Source organism: Rhipicephalus microplus, chromosome 7, assembly GCF_043290135.1.
Source record: "Rhipicephalus microplus isolate Deutch F79 chromosome 7, USDA_Rmic, whole genome shotgun sequence".
Taxonomy (NCBI): domain Eukaryota; kingdom Metazoa; phylum Arthropoda; class Arachnida; order Ixodida; family Ixodidae; genus Rhipicephalus; species Rhipicephalus microplus.
In genome coordinates, this window is record NC_134706.1 from 13,396,682 (window position 1) to 13,415,716 (window position 19,035).

General features: G+C 48.5%; 1 protein-coding gene across 1 annotated transcript; it reads right to left on the reverse strand.

Annotated features, from left to right (window-relative positions):
• Positions 1–1,492: 1,492 nt before the first annotated feature.
• On the reverse strand, positions 1,493–18,819 carry LOC119180043 (uncharacterized). Its single transcript, XM_037431174.2, has 7 exons — positions 18,529–18,819; positions 16,162–16,315; positions 15,048–15,160; positions 13,907–14,045; positions 4,717–4,911; positions 2,975–3,106; positions 1,493–1,773 (listed from the first exon to the last, which is right to left on the reverse strand). Exons 1-7 carry the CDS (start codon positions 18,756–18,758, stop codon positions 1,534–1,536), a joined length of 1,203 nt encoding a protein of 400 aa, XP_037287071.2. The 5' UTR covers positions 18,759–18,819; the 3' UTR covers positions 1,493–1,533.
• Between the last annotated feature and the right edge of the window lie 216 nt (positions 18,820–19,035).

A 19,035-nucleotide genomic window follows, 5' to 3' on the forward strand; every position in this document is an offset into this window, starting at 1 on the left:
CGCTCGTCCACTCAGCCATTTCAGATCCTGTCGTACCAGATGGCGAAATCAACCCTGCTCCAGGCGCCTGCAGCCAACTCCCGAGCTGCAGCCAATCGACACTCGGCGAGTGGTGCCCGTTCTGAACATTGCCTGTTCTCGACATTGCCTCCTCTTGGCCTTTAATGCCAACCTTCGCGGGCGTGTTCCAGCCAGACGACGCGCAATGCCATTTCCATTTCCTTCTGCGGTGGCTACTTCAACGACCAGTGCCACCATGCACCTCAGGGTCTTCGCCCACGCTGTGCACAAAGACAACATGACCGTGCGAAACGTGTCAGTGCTGTGCTTGGAGGCCTGCCCACGTGTTGGCTACCTGTTACCACCTCCAGCCGTTCATGAAGCGTCATCCTCTTGAACGCCTTCCGCTAGGGGTAGCTTTGGCCGAGTTGTAACGTTTGCAGTGCTCGCCCTCTTTCTACGTCGGGGCTTTCTGATAACATTGCCCGATTGCTGTTATCTTGCTGTTTTCTTTTCTTTCATGCCAACCTGCGATTGGCTGCGTAGCGCTTAAAAACGCGCCGCAAGGTGAATAAACTGGGATTGTCTTCCTGGCACTGCTTGAGTCGTCTCTTTCCTGGGCCGGCTGTCGTCCAGCCGCCGAATACGTAACAGTGCATCCTCGATCGCTAAATGTGATGGCGTCAACTTGAGTGAAGGACTTTCAGTGCCACTGTAGCAATCCTACCATTTGCGAAATGACGGACTGCTGTTTGTGAATAAGTTCGTACTTATTTTATAGCCACGACGAAAAAACAAAAACAAAAAAAACAAAAGCGCTGTCGGACGGCAGGCTGCACTTCATTGGCCACGAAAAAACGTTTTCGTGAATGAAATGTTTCACTCACTCACTCACTGAATGCCCGCGTGGACATATATATACCAAAAGAGACCACTTTATTGCTTGAAAGCGTGTGAGCACCATTCACTCGGTAAAGCTCGAAATCATTGAATTCTTTTGCCCCGACTTCCTTTCGATCACGTTAGGCAATACATTGGACAACGCGTAGTCCTTCGGACAAATTAATCAATATAGTCACAATATAGTGTGTATTATAATGAACATTTGTGTCGAAAGAAACTGCTTACGCATATTAGTCTCTGTACATAGCATTACTGTACGTGCATCTTCCGACTTGTACTGCGCCAAACATCTCACGGCCTATGTTCGTTGCCTATATGTTCATGGCCCATGTTTCTTCACCCATGTCCACGTTGGTTGCCATGTATTAGGGAGGCTTGGGTTCTCCTCAAGTGACAAAACGTCACTTTTCTCCCGAGGCTGCCCTCATCCTTGGGATGAAATAAAATTGAATTGAATTGAATTGAACAATATATAGCGTGAAAATATAATTTGTGTATGCTCGTGTGCGCAACGCAGGTCAAACACGAACGAAGTGTAAAACGTATGCGCAAAACAAACGCGAGGCGAAAGTGCTGTCCAACAGAACTACGCAACAGAACCACACACGCGTGCTTCGTAAGACTGGAAGGCTATGCGCACTTGAAGTTGCCTATCATCTCGGGGTTTATCCTGCGGCAGGCCGCCTTGCGCGACTTCGCCTCGGTGTAGTTGGTGCTTATGAAGTCGTTCAGCCGGCGCAGCATGCACAGGCGGCAGAACTGTCCGCGCAGGGTGAATTGGCTGCACTCGCCGGGCCATCCATCGTCTTCCACGTCGTAGACGGCGATGCCATACCGCAGCGTCACGGCGTTCCTCTTAGAGGCGCACACCTGTGAGAAAGCGCGCATAGTGTTGTCCCAGCTTCCGATGACGTCACAGAGTCCGCCATATTGGGGCGCCATATTGCGGCGAGGAGCGAAGTTTGTGGTGCCACGTCAGCGCAGTACAGACGGGATCGAGTTTAAATATTTTAAAATAGGAACACATGTGTCGAGAACATTAACAAGTACGGGAACACATCGAATGCACTTTTAATACCTGTGTTTTAAAATAGTGGTATCGGTTTCGGTATTGAAGTGGCGGCTTCGTAGTGTCAACATATATCCGACGCCACTGGAAGACGGCAATTCAGATTGATTTATTGATATGTGGGGTTTAACGTCCCAAAGCCACCATACGATTATGAGAGACGCCGTAGTGGAGGGCTCCGGAAATTTCGACCACCTGGGGTTCTTTAACGTGCACCCAAATCTGAGCACACGGCCTTACAAAATTGCCGCCTCCATTAAAAATGCAGCCGCCGCAGCCGGGATTCGATCCCACGACCTGCGGGTCAGCAGCTGAGTACCTTAGCCACTAGACCACAGTGGCGGGGCGATGACGTCACAGAGCCAACCATATTGGGGCGCCAACATGGCGCGGAGCGAAGATTGTGGTGTCACGTCAGCGTAGTGCTGATGGGATCGAGTTTAAATATTTTAAAGTAGGAACACAGGTGTCGAGAACATTAACAAGCACGGGAACACGTCGAATGTACTTTTAATACCTGTATTTTAAAATAGCGATATCGGTTTCGGTATCGAAGTGGCGGCTTCATAGTGTCAACATAGATCCGACGACACCGGAAGACGGCAATTCAGATTGATTTATTGATATGTGGGGTTTAACGTCCCAAAGCCACCATACGATTATGAGAGACGCCATGGTGAAAGACTCCGGAAACCTTCGAATGTACGTACATGTTCTTTCAACGTCATCTCATATCCATGTTCATGTAAACGACATCTGTTTTGTCATCATCGTTATTGTATGTCAAAAAAGAAAATGTTCTGTTGAGTGTTATTGACGTTTGTGACAATTTTTTTGAAGACACACAAAAACAGACAAATGTACAGACAGACAGACAGACAGACAGACAGACAGACAGACAGACAGACAGACAGACAGACAGACAGACAGACAGACAGACAGACCAAAAGTTTTGCGTCGAAGGTCTCCAAGAAAGACTATCGTCTTTAGAATGGCACCAACCTTTGACTGCAGTGCTCTGTCACTGTCGAACGTCAGGGTCGTGTTGGTGGCCCTGTCGTAAGCTAGCGCCGCGTAGAAGGCCGTCCGATACCGGTACGACGCCGCGGCTGTGGTCCGCTGATCCTGGCACGCCTGCGCAATGGTAGATATATGAGGAAAAAAGAAACAAAATGGCGTCACTCTAGGAAGACCCCGCCGCTTCCATGTATGTTCACTGCATTCTTATGAACCTAGGCATGTGCTAAGGAAAGGGGGGGGGGGGGTTGATGGCCACTCCTCCCCTTGTCAACCATCGGCGGCGCCAAGTCTCATATCTTGACTCAGTCGGATATGTCCCGCCATTCTCTTAAAGTGCACAGTCATGACCGAGCAGGTTTGTGACAAAAGCTGCCGAGGAAGCCTGACTTTGCCATCTGCGAACTGTTTGCTTGCCATGGTCACTGTGAATTCGTCCGCTGCGGTGCAGAAGTGGTTATGGCCCTCTGCTGTTGAGCCGAAGCTCGTGAGTTCGATACCAACCGTGGCGGTCGCATTTAGGACCAAACGAAATGCTAGACGAGCGTCAACTGTGTGGTGTCAGCGCACGTTAAAAAACGCCAGATGGTCGAACGTTCCGGAGCGCTTCCTTACAACGTCCCTCATAATCATATCGTGATTTTGGGAAGCAAGACCCCCGGATATTTTTGTCAATAAGACTGCTCAGATAAAAATAAAAACGATTGTTTATAATGAGGAGGAATGACGACGTACATACCTCTTCGTGCAGAAGACTGAGGCACAAAATAACATATCGCGAAGTAGGAAGAGCAGGAGAGAAGACAGAACAGCGCCAACTATACCAACTGTTTAATGACCGTCTAGGAAACGCACGGGAAAGAAGACAAAAAGCGCGCATGCGCGCACAGCCAACAAACACATGCGATGAGCAAAGGGGCTGCCAGAAGCAGCACACAAGTCTTTTTAGGCACTGCGCACAAGGCGTGGTATGTGGGACTCCCCTGGGCTGTGGCAAGTTCTATATCGGTCAAACGGGGCGTTGCATTAGTGATAGACTAAGGAAGCTTGCCAATAGTTTAGGCAAAAGTGATCATGCACATCTTCCAGCGCACTGTAAACCCTGCGGATGTGTGCCGTTGTTTGAAAAAAAAAAAACGGCGATTCTTGGTAGCTAGAGAGCTCTTGGAAGCCTATTTTATCAAAAAGGAAGGGCCCGATTGTATCATTGACACATCTATTGTGTTGTACGCAACAAAAATGCATTTTTTGGATAACTTAGTGCCTTGTTCATGACGCCGTGCGATGTTTGTTGGCTGTGCACGCATGCGCGGTTTTGTCTTCTTTCCTGTGCGTTTCCTTGATTGATATGTGGGGTTTAACGTCCCAAAACCACTATATGATTATGAGAGACGCCGTAGTGGAGGGCTCCGGAAATTTAGACCACCTGGGGTTCTTTAACGTGCACCGAAATCTGAGCACACGGGCCTACAACATTTCCGCCTCCATCGGAAATGCAGCCGCCGCCGCCGCCGCCGGGATTTGAACCCGCGCCCTGCGGGTCAGCAGCCGAGTACCTTAGCCACTGGAGCCTGTGCGTTTCTAGACGGTCATTAAACAGTTGGTAGTTGGCGCTGTTCCCTCTTCTCTCCTGCTCTTCCTGCTTCACGAAATGTTTTTTTGCGCCTAAGTCTTCTGCACCAAGTATGCACCAACTAGCCCTAAAAACAAGTCCTTTTGGTACATACCTCTCCCGGTGCGACGGTCTGGTTACCGTGGCTCTTGGCGCACGGCTTGAAGACGTCGAAGTTGCCCAGCCGTCTGGTCCGGCGACCTGCGGGGTCCCTTGGCGCGTAGTAGCGGCCTTGCATGGTAAAGGACAGCGCGAGCATCGGCTGAGCTGCGGTTGCCGAGATGCCTCGAAGCAGTTCGATGGAGGCGTTCTGTCGAGATGTTGGGCCTTTTTAGTAGTGATTATATGCGATTAAATAAAGACGTGTACATTAAAGATCCCACTTATGTATCCTCTCGCCTAGATCCCTCCCGCAAAGTTCGCGAATACCCATGTCGCATAAATACTTACAAAAACTCCTTCTTCCCGAAAACCACACACGAATGGAACAACCTACCAGAATATATTGTATCCACCCCGCCATCCTCATTTCAAAATGCTCTGTCACAATTTTTGTTGAAATGAAAGATGCCAATTTCTGTCTACATTTCTGTTTGTGTTTTACTTTTCCTTGATTGCCTCGTGTTCCCGAGAATGTGTACACACTGTATAAGCTGAGCATGCTTACTTGTTTAGTTATCGGTATTCATCCCCTGTATCAATTTCAAGTTTTATGTCTCCTCCTCCCTACTGTAATGCCCAAACTGGACGCTGTAGGTACTCGAATAAATAAATAAATAAATAAATAAATAAATAAATAAATAAATAAATAAATAAATAAATGAACTGTCCAGGTGAAGTTTTTGCCGTCATGCTTCCGCGTAGTGCTCTTATAGGGCGTTAATCGCATGCGGTTTGTGTGCCAGGCAAATCAAGCGATGGAAGCAGCTGAAGTAGGGGCGAAACGAGCCGCCCATTTCCGTCGCTCGCAAAGTGCATGTCTGATAGATTTACAAGCGGAGGGGAAGGGGGGGGGGGTGCATGGCTGCGGATGGTTGCGCAGAAAAAAAAAGCGTACTTGCCTTTTTCGGTCGCTTTAAACGTCGTAATGGCAGCAGCACGTGTTGTTGTTACCCAAGGAACTTCCCGTCACTTCATTTATTACTTTCTGACACCGAAACAAACATCTTGTGTTTTAAGTTGTATAGATATAGAGTAAAGGTATAGGTATAGAGTAAGGTATAGGTATCGTATAGAGTAAAGGAAGACTCTTTTTCCGCTTTCAGGTAAAAGGGAGGCGCTCAAAGTTAAGTACTGGCTCTTACAATGTTGTATCTAGCCTAAAAGAAAGTGTATTTAAAATATTTGACCAAAACAGGAAGATAAGTCTTGAAAATGAGCTGGCTACTCGTCAACGCTTTTGTTCCTCACCAATACTGCTAGGCTACGCTGGCATACAGAACCGGAAGCCATCAAGTACCTGTGTTTGTAAAGAGCGATATGGTCTATAGTCGAGCGCGATCTAAATGTTATCGCTCAAGAATCTACCAAGAACTGCAACAGCGTTCACATACCGTAATACTCTTTCGAGGAGAGCATAGTATCACGCAAGCTTCTTCCACTCTTTTTCTTTATACGCTACGATCAATCCCGCCCAAGGAAGCTGTTCAAGCGAGGCAGTGCCTAATAGCACCGGCTTTCACACATGATTCCAAGCAATCATGTAATCACTCGGGAGATAAGAGCCCGCGGGGAACACACTTAAGCGCAACGAGTGGAAGACTCAGATAAAAAGAGAGGGTGCAGATTTCACAGTAAGGGACGATTGTTGCGTCATAGAACAGCCAACGAGAGAGAGAGAGAGAGAGCAATCTAGATTTTTACTGTTCCAGAACGTGCCGTTGTAGGCCCCTAGGACATTGAGAAGATCAGTTTTCGCAAGATAACCTTCATATCGCACGAGACTCTGCATTGACCAGCCGGACGAGGTAGCTATATGTATACCGTTGATTTTAATTGATTTGTGGGGTTCAACGTCCCAAAACCACCATACGATTATGAGAGACGCCATAGTGGAGGGGCTCCGGAAAATTTTGACCACCTGGGGTTCTTTAACGTGCACCCAAATCTGAGCACACGGGCCTACAGCATTGCCGCCTCAATCGGAAATGCAGCCGCCGCAGCCGGGATTCGATCCCGCGACCTGCGGGTCAGCAGCCCAGTACCTTAGCCACCATAGGCCACCGCGGTGGGGCTTTATGCATACTGTCGTCCTTTGTGGAAGGAAACACGTGAGCACATGGCCTGAGCTCTGCGGCGGCTGCCTACAGGACCATCATCAACCGACAGCAAAAAAAAAAAGACGTTGGCTTTTGGCGCCATCTATTGGCATAGAAAACCATGAGTTATGGCCGCTGAAATAAGCGCCGCAAGATACTGCAGGCAGCCGTCGTAGCAAGCAGGTCACGTGATCGTGTGCAGGGGTGGATCCAACCACCCATTTTTTTTTTGGGGGGGGGGTCATTTGAATTAACACCTGAAAGGTGGACGAGGTCATTATACTTTCTTGCTTTACTAGCACAAAAACCCTGTAATGACATAAATGCTGTTAATGTGTCTTCACAGTGGTTCCCACTCACTTGTCCTAACTGGTGATAGCAGGTGGATGGCAAGCTCTGAAGTGAGGGGGAGGGGGGTGCTGAGAGGCTTTGTGTTCTGGTTCACGCGCTCAGCAAAGACACAACCACACGAGACGCTAGCTAGCAAGGGACTGTTTATTGATGGCTACCGCGCCGCGCGCGCACCCTCTCTCAAGGTGGCCAGGTGAGGTGGGATCATCCCGATTTATTAAGCGGTGGCCCGCCTGGTACATCCTCCTTTTTCTTTAGGTGATGTAGTCGGCAAAGCGCGTCGGTGCTCTACGTGGCCTAGTTGATCTTCTGAGACTCGAGTCGGCTGCTTCTTGTGCCTGGCAAGTGACCTTATGCTGGGACGGGACCACGTCGGGGTCCCTTGATGGTTGACTTGCAATGGGTGGTGCACGTGCAGCTGACTGGTTCAGTAGAGCATCCGATGCAGGCGCCTGTTGCGACGGATGTCGTTCCTTTCGTGATGCGGATGCTGTTGTCAAATCGGGCGCTGTATCTGATGTTGAATGTTGTCTATGCTGTATAGGCGACGGGATTATCGGTGCGACATCCTTGTCATCCAGTGGGTCTAAGTGTTCGGGCGTCCTTTTTAGATGCTGACGATTCCTTCGATAACGCCGGCCTTCATCTGTACAGACTATGTAAGATCTAGGGCCAGCAAGTTTCTCTACTCGGGCTTTCGGAAACCACCCTTTGTCGTTTCTTATTCTGACGACGTCCCCTTCGGAGAGAGGTGTGAGAGGTATGCCTTTGCAGTGATCCTGTGGATGTTTCCGCACTGACGATGTCGAAGCCGATGAGAAGTCTGGAAGTCGTCCCCGAAGCATCCGTCCCATAAGGAGCTGACTTGGTGTGCGTCCGTCTATCAGGGGCGAGATTCGATAATTGAGCAGTGCAACCCAAAACTCCTCGCCAGCATACTCACTTTTCTTCAAGAGGCGCTTTACGACCTGTACCCCTTTCTCAGCTAAACCATTGGCCCTGGGGAAGTGTGGACTGGATATGGTATGAGTAAAATCGTATTTTACTGCAAACTGTCTAAACTCTCGCGATGTGAACTGTGGTCCTCCATCGGTACAGACTTCAATGGGTATACCGTGGCGAGCAAACATGGTACCTAGTGTGTCCACTACGACCTGACTTGTTGACTGAGGCAACTGTTCCACTTCTGGGTAGTTGGAGTAGGCACAGTACGCAACCAGGTAACGCTTGCCCCCATGGTCAAATAGGTCGACACCAATTCGCTGCCACGGCCGCGTTGGGATTTCCCTCGATAACAGTGGCTCTGAAGGTTGCCGGTAGGCAAAGTGCTGACATGTGACACACTTGCTAATGAGTGACTTGATGTCAGCATTCATCCCAGGCCAGTACATCAGAAGGCGTGCTCTGGCTTTGCACTTGCTCATTCCCAAATGGCCTTCATGAAGACGTTGCAGCATGGATCGCCTCAGACTCTTTGGGATGACCACCCTGCTGCCCCGCAAAAGCACTCCATCAACATATGACAGTTCTGACAAACATGGAGCTAATTCGCCTGAGAATGGTCGTCCTTCCTGGAGTGCCTCCACCACTTGCTTGAGGTATGGGTCCGCCAGGATTGCAGAGGTCAGTTCAGTCTTCGTGTTCTCACTTACGATGCTGGCTAGCACGCGAGTCGCATGGATGCATACGTCTTGTTCGCTTTCTCCGTCACTCGGTTGGGTTCCTGGAATTCGGGACAGCGTGTCCGCCACTAGCAGATGCTTCCCAGGAACATACTGCAATTTGATATCAAAAGGCATTAGCCTCAAAAAATAGCGCTGCAATCGTGGTGGCATTTCACTCAGGTTCTTTTGTGAAATAGCAAGCAAAGGTCGGTGGTCTGTTTCGACTGTCACTGATAACCCCAGTACGAACTCCCGGAAACGCTCACAAGCAAACGTCACGGCCAGCGCTTCCTTTTCAATTTGGGCATATTTTGTTTCAGCCTTCGAGAGCACCCTTGAAGCATAACCCACTGGGCGCCAATCTTGGTCATGGAGTTGAAGAAGAGCAGCACCTACTGCAAAGCTTGATGCATCAGCTGAGAGTTTCGTTTGCTTCAATGGGTCAAAAACTGCGATCACTGGAGCCGATGTCAAAGCCTTAATAAGATCTTTCCATTCTTTGTCATGGTGAACTTCCCATATGAATTCAACATCATTCTTTATCAATGACCTAAGGGCGTCAGTTCTTTTTGAGAGATTAGGTATGAATTTGCCAAAGTAATTCATAATACCTAAAAACCTTTGAACTTCCTGTTTACTCGACGGCTTTTGCATGTTGGCAACGCATTCAATGAGACTAGCATCGGGTTTTATTCCTTCTTTGCTGATACAATCTCCCAGGAATTTAACTTCGGCCTTAGCGAACAGACACTTTTCTTTGTTCAGTGTCAGGCCAGCCTTTCTCGCTGCCATCAGTGCTGCACGCAGGCGTTGATCATGCTGCTCTTTTGATGCACCCCAAATTAAAATATCATCGACATATACGCGTGTGCCCGGCAGGTTTTCAAACACTTCCGTCATTGCCTTTTGAAATACTTCGGGGGCGGACGCGATACCAAATGGCAGGCGCAAAAATCGGTATCTTCCGAACGGCGTGCTAAAGGTGCAGATCTTTGAAGTGTCTTCGTCTAAGGGGATCTGGTGAAACCCGCTATTGGCATCAAGCTTGGTGAACATCACCGCTCCTGCCAGCTCTGCTTCTATTTCTTCACGTGAGGGTAGGTGATAATGCTCGCGTTTAAGGCTTCGATTAATGTACCGCGGGTCCAGGCATATTCGCATGCGGCCATTCTTCTTCATAATAAGAACAAGTGGACTCACCCAGTCCGACGGCTCTTCCATTTTGCATATGATGCCCTGCGAGACCATCCGGGCCAACTCCTGCTTAAGTGGCGCTCGCAGTGCGTGTGGCACTTTCCTCGGCGGCATGATCGTGGGGCGCGCATCATCCTTCATTGCCAGCGAGTATGGTCTACTGATGCAGCCCAGCCCGTGGAATAACTCCGGGAACTCGGTGACCCAGTCGGTGCTAACGTCACTTCTTGAAGACACATCGTGAACGCGGGAAATCAGCCCGAAGCGCTCTGCTGCATTCAATCCGAGTAGGACTTGCTTGCCTCTCTTGACCACAAAAAAACTGATATTCTCTTGCTGCTCTCCTAGACGTAGTGGCAGACTGATAACGCCCAAATGATGTATTTTGCTTCCTTCGTAGTTAGTAAGTACTGTGGTCGATGGCCGCACCATGGTCGGCAAACGCATCCTGCGAAAGTACGAGTACGGCAATATGTTCGCTTGCGCTCCTGTATCCACTTTCAGTTCTGTCGGGTGCCCGGCAAGGTCCCCTGCCACCGTCCAATCCTGATTTTTGGACACGTTTCTGATTTGCACCGTGAGAACTTGAATGTCTTCATCGGTAGCGTCCGAGGACTCCTCCAGTGCATCTTCTGTTGCAGCGACGCCTAACTCATGAACGCCGCGTCTACTCCTGCAGCAAGCTGCAAAATGGTTTCTTTTGTTGCACAGCGTGCACGTTTTTCCAAACGCTGGGCAGCGTCTTGGTCCGTGAATCTTGCCACAGTAGCCACAGCGTCGACGTTGTCCGCTCGTTCGAGACTGTCCGGCAGCGTTTGCAATTTTTTCGACTCTCTGCACCTTTGCTTCGCTTTCAAGAGCACGGTTCTGCGTTGCTGCCAGTTCCGCGGCTTTGCAGATTTCTACAGCTGATTCTAGGGTTAAGTCCTTCTCCTGAAGCAGGCGTGCACGTAGCTTCTTGTCGACGATACCGCACACTATCTGGTCCCTCACCATCGAGTCCCTAAGTTCGCCAAAATTACAAGTCTGTGCTTTCAACTGAATATCGCGCAAAAACTGTTCGAAAGGTTCACCATCCTGTTGTTGCCGACTGCGCAAAACGTACCTCTCGAATGTCTCGTTGCACCGAGGCGTGCAGTAGTCTTCGAAGGCTTTGACGATCGAGTCATAGTCTTCTCGTTGTTCTGCTGATAGAGGTAGGGTGTTAAACACTTCAATTGCCTCTGGGCCCGCGACGTGTAGAAAGATGGCAGCCTTCTGTGCTGGCGTCCGTTTCTTGTTGGTCTCAGTAGCTTTGAAGTAGAGTTCGATTCGTTGGCGGAACTTTTTCCAGTTGTCGGCCGGAGCATTTGTCAGTACAAGTGGCTCGGGTGGTGGTAGGCAGTCCATCTTCAGCGCAGGGTTCGACTGTTACACTTCTGACACCATGTTCTGGTTCACGCGCTCAGCAAAGACACAACCACACGAGACGCTAGCTAGCAAGGGACTGTTTATTGATGGCTACCGCGCCGCGCGCGCACCCTCTCTCAAGGTGGCCAGGTGAGGTGGGATCATCCCGATTTATTAAGCGGTGGCCCGCCTGGTACAGGGAAAGGCAATCGCCCATACCACCCCCTGCAGCGTATCCACCACTGATCGCGTGTTCCCTTTCATAAAGAACGATAGTGCACAGTTGCTTCGTATATGTATGAACCAAATGTGGCAGGTCATCCAGTAATAACGCTTGACCATTGACCGTGTTAGTCGACAATATATGCCTTTTGCAAGTGTCGAGCTGTGTTCGCAAAGTTTGCGGTAAAGCCGTACACAGCTAAAAGGCCGCTTTGCTTGCTGCGATGTCAGTGTTCGCTGACGCCACCGTTTCGTTCTAGTTATATCCCAGGTCTTACGTTAAAGGAGTGCATCGTCAGCCTTACTTCGTGACACATTCGGAGAAAGCTGTTCTCGGTGCGCCCATCTTGTAAAGATATCCGCTTTGGTGGAGCGCATTTAGTTACTCGAAAAAAGCGGCAAGACATGACGTGGTGGAGCTCTTTGACCTGTCAGCGCACCACACCCGCCAGCATGATTCCCAGAATAAAGGGAAGGAAAGCGGATGAAATGGAGTTCAGTAACAGGACCATGGATGGTATTTTGCGCCAGCCTGTTATCATAACCACGATGATTTGATTGACATGTGGGGTTTAACGTCCCGAAACCACGTAATGATTATGAGAGACGCCGCAGTGGAGGCGGGCTCCGGAAATTTCGACCACCTGGGAGTTCTTTACCGCGCACCCAAATCTGAGCACTCGGGCCTACAACATTTTCGCCTCCATCGAAAATGCAGCCGCCGCAGCCGGGATACGAGCCCACGACCTGCGGGTCAGCAGCCGAGTACCTTAGCCACTAGACCACCACGCTGGGATATCGTAACCACGATCTCTTGTTTTTTCTTTATATGTGTTTTTTCTGGCAATAAAGTCCAGTTGTTAGTCTGCGCCCGTCCGTAATTTCTTCCCTTCGCGTTGGTGCTTTTTTGCGCGAAATGCTATCCACAATGCAATACAGACTCGTCCGACGCTCCTCTCTTCTATGTAACGACACTTAAACATACTTGACAAGTGTGAATTTGCACATGAACGCGTGTTCGGATGTTTGAGAAGGACGCAGAGAAGGAGTGCCGACGTTCCAGGTGAGTTTTGGTGGGCGGCCTCATTCCACATAATTTGTGGGCTAACGTAATCAGAGTTCATGCCGACCCGCTCTGCCATCGATCGAATTCTCTCTCTCCCAGAGTGCATGCACGGCCTCCGAGATGTGCGTCCGAAAGCGGATCTGTGGTGGCTGCATTCGTTACAGCGAAGCGCATTCCGTCGCTTTCATTTGCGTCGAGAGTCGTGAAAGCTTCGTTACGTCACAACGACTTTACAGAAGAACAGCAGGGTGTGCGCTGCTCGCCGCTCTCCAGCCAATCAGCGGTAGCGGAAGTGAACAGTCCACAAGGTGGACACATCGACAATAGTTCTCCGCTACGTTGTTATCGCATTCATCGCTTTGCCATCGCGGCGAAACATATTTTTTTATTGATGGTGACGTATTCCTTATCAGCCACATTAGGCTCCTGACGACATTTACGATGAATGGTACCGACCAAAGCCGATCATTCGCCGGCTAATGTTTGTGTGCGTTTGCCAAGTGATGGCTAATATCGGGGCTGGTGTTGGCTAGCGGTGGCCGAATCATGGCTGGTACTGACGTGCTATTCTGAACAATTTCGAGTTCCTCTTGCATTGGGTCAAAGTCACTATCTTGTTAACTGACCTTTCCTAAAGGTGACTATACCACCTTCTTGATTGGCTTGAAATGCTGCTAATGTGAAATTTTATAGCATGATGGAATTTTGCCGTATATCCAGGCCAGCACCCTTGAATAATGTTCGCTTTAAATTGGCAAGGTACTGCTAATCTTGGCTATCTATTAGTAATAGTGGGCTTCAAATGCAATTGAATGCTATGCTCACGCATTTATCTCACACTATACAGTCATTATATCAAAATTGGAACCAAATATTTAAGGTCGTAATTTCATGACTGGCGTATGGATGTAGAAAACTACGTCAACGACCATGTAAGAATGCTTTGTATGGTGAAAATTATAACAACATAGTCGGAATTTAGCAATCGTGTTTGATTTGTCCCTCGTCCCAGATGTCGCAAATCACCCATCAACACCCCCCCCCCTCTTACACAGACACACACAAACGGCAGAGGTAAGAACAGAAACGTGAATGAAAAAGGCAGATTGGCGGATTACACCAGGTTGGATTTGTGGCTTAACACGCAGATATGTCACTCACCAGGGTAGTGGCGTACGTAAGGTTCAGGTCGTCAGGCAGTGTGTAGATGGTAGGCGGAAGGATCAAGCAGTCAGGCCTGTCGTCGTCCCGGATAGAAAGGTGTGAAACCGCCACAAACATGTCCGGCGCAAAGGTCTGACTGTCAACGGAGACGAGGAACAAAGAGGAGTCAATAATGTTGTAACCTAAGGTCGCAATACACCACAATGTTTGCGATGAAATCAGTTTTATAGCTTGTTTATGCAGTGTTTCAGTGCTGATTCGCCTCGTGGGCGTGGCGGCCGCAAGAGGGCGCCTCAGTGCGCGAATGAAAATGGACGACACTCGCAGTTCATTTGAATTTTTGAAACTCGCCATGTGGTATACAACGTGGTATGCATGAGCGACTCACAATTTACGTTAAGTTACATAATTTGCAAGTAGTAGAACCATACAAGCAGAACATAGCAAGTGATACCTAGCAAGTACATGGCAAGGACACTACACCTTGTATTTGAGGCATCATATATGTGCCAGACCTGTCGTTTGTTTTCAAACCTAGAAAGTAAACGAAAACCAAATCTTTTTACCAATATTGGATTTGTGGCAGAACATAATTAACAACAATGAATCATAACACTAACGTATTTGACTTTCTTGCAGCATCATATCTCCTTTTATAACGTACGCGAACTAGAACAATGCAATGCAACACCACTAGAACAGCATAGTGTGACTAAACGCTGAACTCTTCTTTATCGAGACGAATAAATCAGAGAAAAAATGATATAATCAAAGTATACCCATCCTGCCTTTAAAATATATATACTCTACATGTTCGCTTGATTGAAAATACTAGCCCAAAAGTTTTGTTTCGTTAGCCTTCTTTGCTACGCCTACACAAAATGTTGCTCTTAATATTGTTTGCTGTTCGAACCACAACTGCTTATGTACCCTATATTCGAATGCGTTATCCTGTTTTACTTTCTCGATATGAAGCTACCCTGCGTATTCTGTGGCCAGTGTTCAATTCAAGCTGCTACTTGAAATTTTCAGAGCCCGGTCATCGTCGCAACTCAGTCGCAAGTAAACTCAGTTCAAATTCAAAAGCGGTATGCTGGTGAACGGCTTCGACGAACGACTCAACAGGTTGTGCGCTTACTCAATGAGCTCTCCGATGCGCTCGAAGTCGGCTGGGTAGGCTGGCGACACTCCGATGGCCGTGACCACGTGACGAGCCGCGGTTTGCTTGGGCGCCAGAAAGTCTCGCACGTGCTGCACACGGGAGAGAGGGAAGACTTCCAGCAGGGACTCTACATTGTAAAGCGCCTCGAATGCCGCTCCTCCACTTAGAATGAAGACACATCGGCGTCGTCTGCTACGGCAGTCGCCATTATCACTCCCGCTGCATACCGATTTTGCTCTGGCGGAAAGTGGCCCACTAGCTTAACGCGAACGGTTATGGCCCGGAGGAACGCAAAATCCAGGCATACACGCGCAACATGCAGAAAGAAAGCCGGCACGTGAGCCCAAAAGCTTGGCGAAGACGCTGCAGGCACTCGAATGGCGGAGAGAGCAGTACAAAAGGTGGGCAGCGCCCCTAGCGGGGGCGCGCGTATCGAGGCCCCATACTAACCCCATACTATATCGGGGATCCTGCCTTTTTTTTTAATTTTCCCATGCTGCCCTTTGCGTGGTGATATAGCACAATTGAGCTCACCAGAACAAAGCCTCATAAGTCGAAAGGTTTTAGAAGAGCTTACCACATAATTTCTAGTCTTTCCCGCTAGGGGAAGGGCGCATCCGTAGTGGCAAAGTGAAGAAAAGTGTTATTGTACTGAAACCTCGGTACAGCGAACCCGAATATAACGAAACATTGGCTATAACGAAGTAAATGGAGAGTATACATATAGTATTGCAATAGACAGAGTCATAGGAAATTACCTCCATAACACATTTTTGGATATAACGAACTTATTTTCGTTTAAACTGGAACTTTGTTATAATGAGGCCTGAGTGTAGTACGGGTGAACATTACATAGAATTCCGTTAATCAATCAACTTATGATATTAATGAGGAACACGAGCATTTCAATACATCCGTCATTTAGCCAACACAAGTCATTATTGAGCCAAGAAATTGTCGTTGTGGGCCCATAACGGCCAGCTTCAGTGAACGTCGATCTAAATTATATAGAGCAGTAAGTGTTTTAAAAATGTGTTCGACACGCCACTCCCGATGCACACGCCAGGCCACCAATCTGGTGATTAGTTACCTTCAGCATCTCCAGTACCTTGCCAATGTAGGTAGCGGCGGCGTTGTCAACATTCGAGCTGAGTGCGCCGAAATGGGTGATCCGCTTCTGCCACAGCGAGTCGACTCCGGCGTCGAATTTGGGACGGGTGTACTCGGTGGCTATTGCGTCAGGGCTATAAAGAAAAAAAAAGAAAGAAAGAAGACACCAAGCAGAGTTCTTAAAGGAACAAGTCAACAATCCGGGTTTCAAGTCACAACCGCACGAAACGAAAATATTGTCACGGGGTCGTGACGTGGCCGAAGACAGGAGTCTTCATGTTGGGATTTAACTGTTCATTTGGGCGAACCTGTGCCCGGTGAACGGAAAGTCCAATTACAGCAGCATCTCCCACAGATAGCAGTCACGGACTGATAGCGGCGAACGGAGCGTCGGCCTTCGATCAACAACTGACAAGCGGCGAAGCGCGTCGGCATTGATACCCTTGCCGTCGAATGTTCTAGCGTTATCGCTGGCGGTGGCGTAGGTTCCAGAACAATCTGTACCATTCGCACAGTGGGCGTGATCTTATCGAAATGATCTACTACAGTCCGGAACCTTCTCGAAAACTGCAGGCGCGGTTTGCGCTGAGAATCGTGTGGTGTTTTGGGACGATAACATAAACTTGGGAAATGGAACGTGGCGATACAATGCAGACAGCAAAAGCACGAGGGAACCGATGCGCCGTGCTCCCGACCGGGTTGCAGAAATTAGGTGCCTTTTCTCATCTTCTAACCACTACCACCGATGTTCAAGCCAAGCTTGGACTGCGTGCCAATTTGGCGTCGTAGATGCACACGCTTATGCGTTTAAAATTTCGGGGGGCTAGGTACAATATATTCTAGGCTGTACCAGGAAAGTTCAACGAGATGCGCGAGTTCGCCAACTTTATCATATTGCAAGATATTTAGCGCAACCTTCACTCTCGCAAACACTCACACGTCCACCTGAGTAACACATGACACTCAGCGCTGAGCGCTATGTGTGTTACTCGGGTGGATTTGTGAGTGTTTGTGTGAGTGTTTGCCAAGTCAAAGTTGTGCTAAATATCTTGCAATATTACGAATAGCCAACTAGCCCCACAACGAGTCTTATTTCCAACTTTTATGCTACGTCCCACAGAGTTTAAGGAAAGTGTAAACTACAAGGGCTCGTTTTATTTGTTGGACGCAATTTTAATGATAACTAACAGACAATGCTACCAGGAAAAGTATAGGGGATTTTAATAGTTGTAATTGTAATGTGACTGAAGCAATTAGAGCTTCTGGGTCACATTAGGCGAGCAGTGAAAGCCAGTGGGGTCATGCTCTTGGTTCCCCATCCAACGTGCTTCCGAGTCCTCCACTTTTCCACCCCTGCTATTGAAATAGTTTCTGGGGACATTTCGTCGGGCATTTCGAGCACCCATACTTCCCTGAACTTCTTCGTTGTTTGGGAGCAGACGAATCAGGGGTTGTCGGAAACCTCTTACGAACGGATCGCATTCATAACTTTTGCAAGCGCTATAAAGGCACGTGCGTAAGACGAGCGAAGGACACAGGACAAGCGCTTGTCCTGTGTCCTTCGCTCGTCTTACGTACGTGCCTTTAGCGCTTGCAAAAGTTATGTATCATTAGCAACCAGCCCGAACCCAGTGCCTTCTAAGTGATCACATTCGTAGGAATCTGCCGATCAGTCAAGTAGAAATGGTGATGGAAGATGAGGTTCCTTGGATCAGTTCCCGAGGTGGCCCTAGCGGGCAACGTGAGAAAAAAACAGACCCCCCCCCCCTACCTTCCTCACAAGTTTTGCCAGCTCATCACCCTGTGAGCATACATATCCGAAACGGGGCATAAGTACTCAGTGTTCTTGGCTCCCTTCCTTCCCTTTCCCCGATAAAAAAATTTCTCGTGCAGCACCTATGGGCGGATACAGCTTAAGGGGACACTGAAGAGCAGAACGATCTTTTGCGCATTATTTAAGTACAATTTCCCAATCCCGCAAACACCGCTCTTTTTTGCGACACGATGCTTGGCAAGCTAGGACTCCCGCTAACAGGAAATGCGGGCGGAAACACCACCTCGAGATTCGCGCACCAAACACCGTGACGTCACAGAATTTGAAGGTGTCTATTGGATCCTACACAGCTTTTAATCAATTAAGAGGAATTAAATTGTCATCAGTGGGTGTCAAAATCGTGTCATAGGAAGTTCCAGAAAAATTCATCAAGCCGATTTCGCGAAAATAAAAAAAAATACATTTAAAAATTCGGTATCGCGCGCGGAGGCTCCACCGAGAAATTAAAAAAATATATATATACTTTAAACCCAATTTTCTCTTCTAATAGTGAACTTATGAGAATAGACGAACCTGATGTCGAAGGAAACGCCGAGTGTGGTGGACGAGTAGCGTGACGTCAGGACGATGAATCGGAGCACGTCAGCGCCGAGTCCGGCGGTGAGATTGTTGAGGCCGCGTTTGTACAGCGACTCGTAGAAGAGGACGCCGCAGACGCCGTCTGCCGGAAGTGACGTAGACTCGGAGACCGCGCCGACTGTGCACAGCAGCGGGTACGCTTGATCCGCTGGCTTGGGAAGCATCGCTGCGCAACGATAAGTGCACGCATGTCTGTGTCGGGACGTGCGTGCGTTGCCTAAAGTCTTAAAGGGACACTAAAAAGAAACAATGAGTTGTTTTACGTTGATAAAACGCACTCTGACAACTCTAATGTGATATGTTTCACTATCATAAGTTCATTATTAGCAGATAAACGCAAGGTTGAAGTTTCATTTTTAAATTTCGCGCCGTTTTCTGCGCGCGTGACGCAAAAAACTGCACGATGCAATTTTTCATGTTTCGCCCAAATATTTCATACTT

Coding starts and splice junctions, on each gene's coding strand:
- LOC119180043 (XM_037431174.2), bottom strand. CDS start 18,758: ATGCTTCCCAAGCCAGCGGATCAAGCGTACCCGCTGCTGTGCACAGTC. Junction 15,161..16,161: donor AGGTACTGGAGATGCTGAAG/GTAACTAATCAC, acceptor TCCCGTGTGCAG/CACGTGCGAGACTTTCTGGC. Junction 14,046..15,047: donor CGCATCGGAGAGCTCATTGA/GTAAGCGCACAA, acceptor CTCCGTTGACAG/TCAGACCTTTGCGCCGGACA.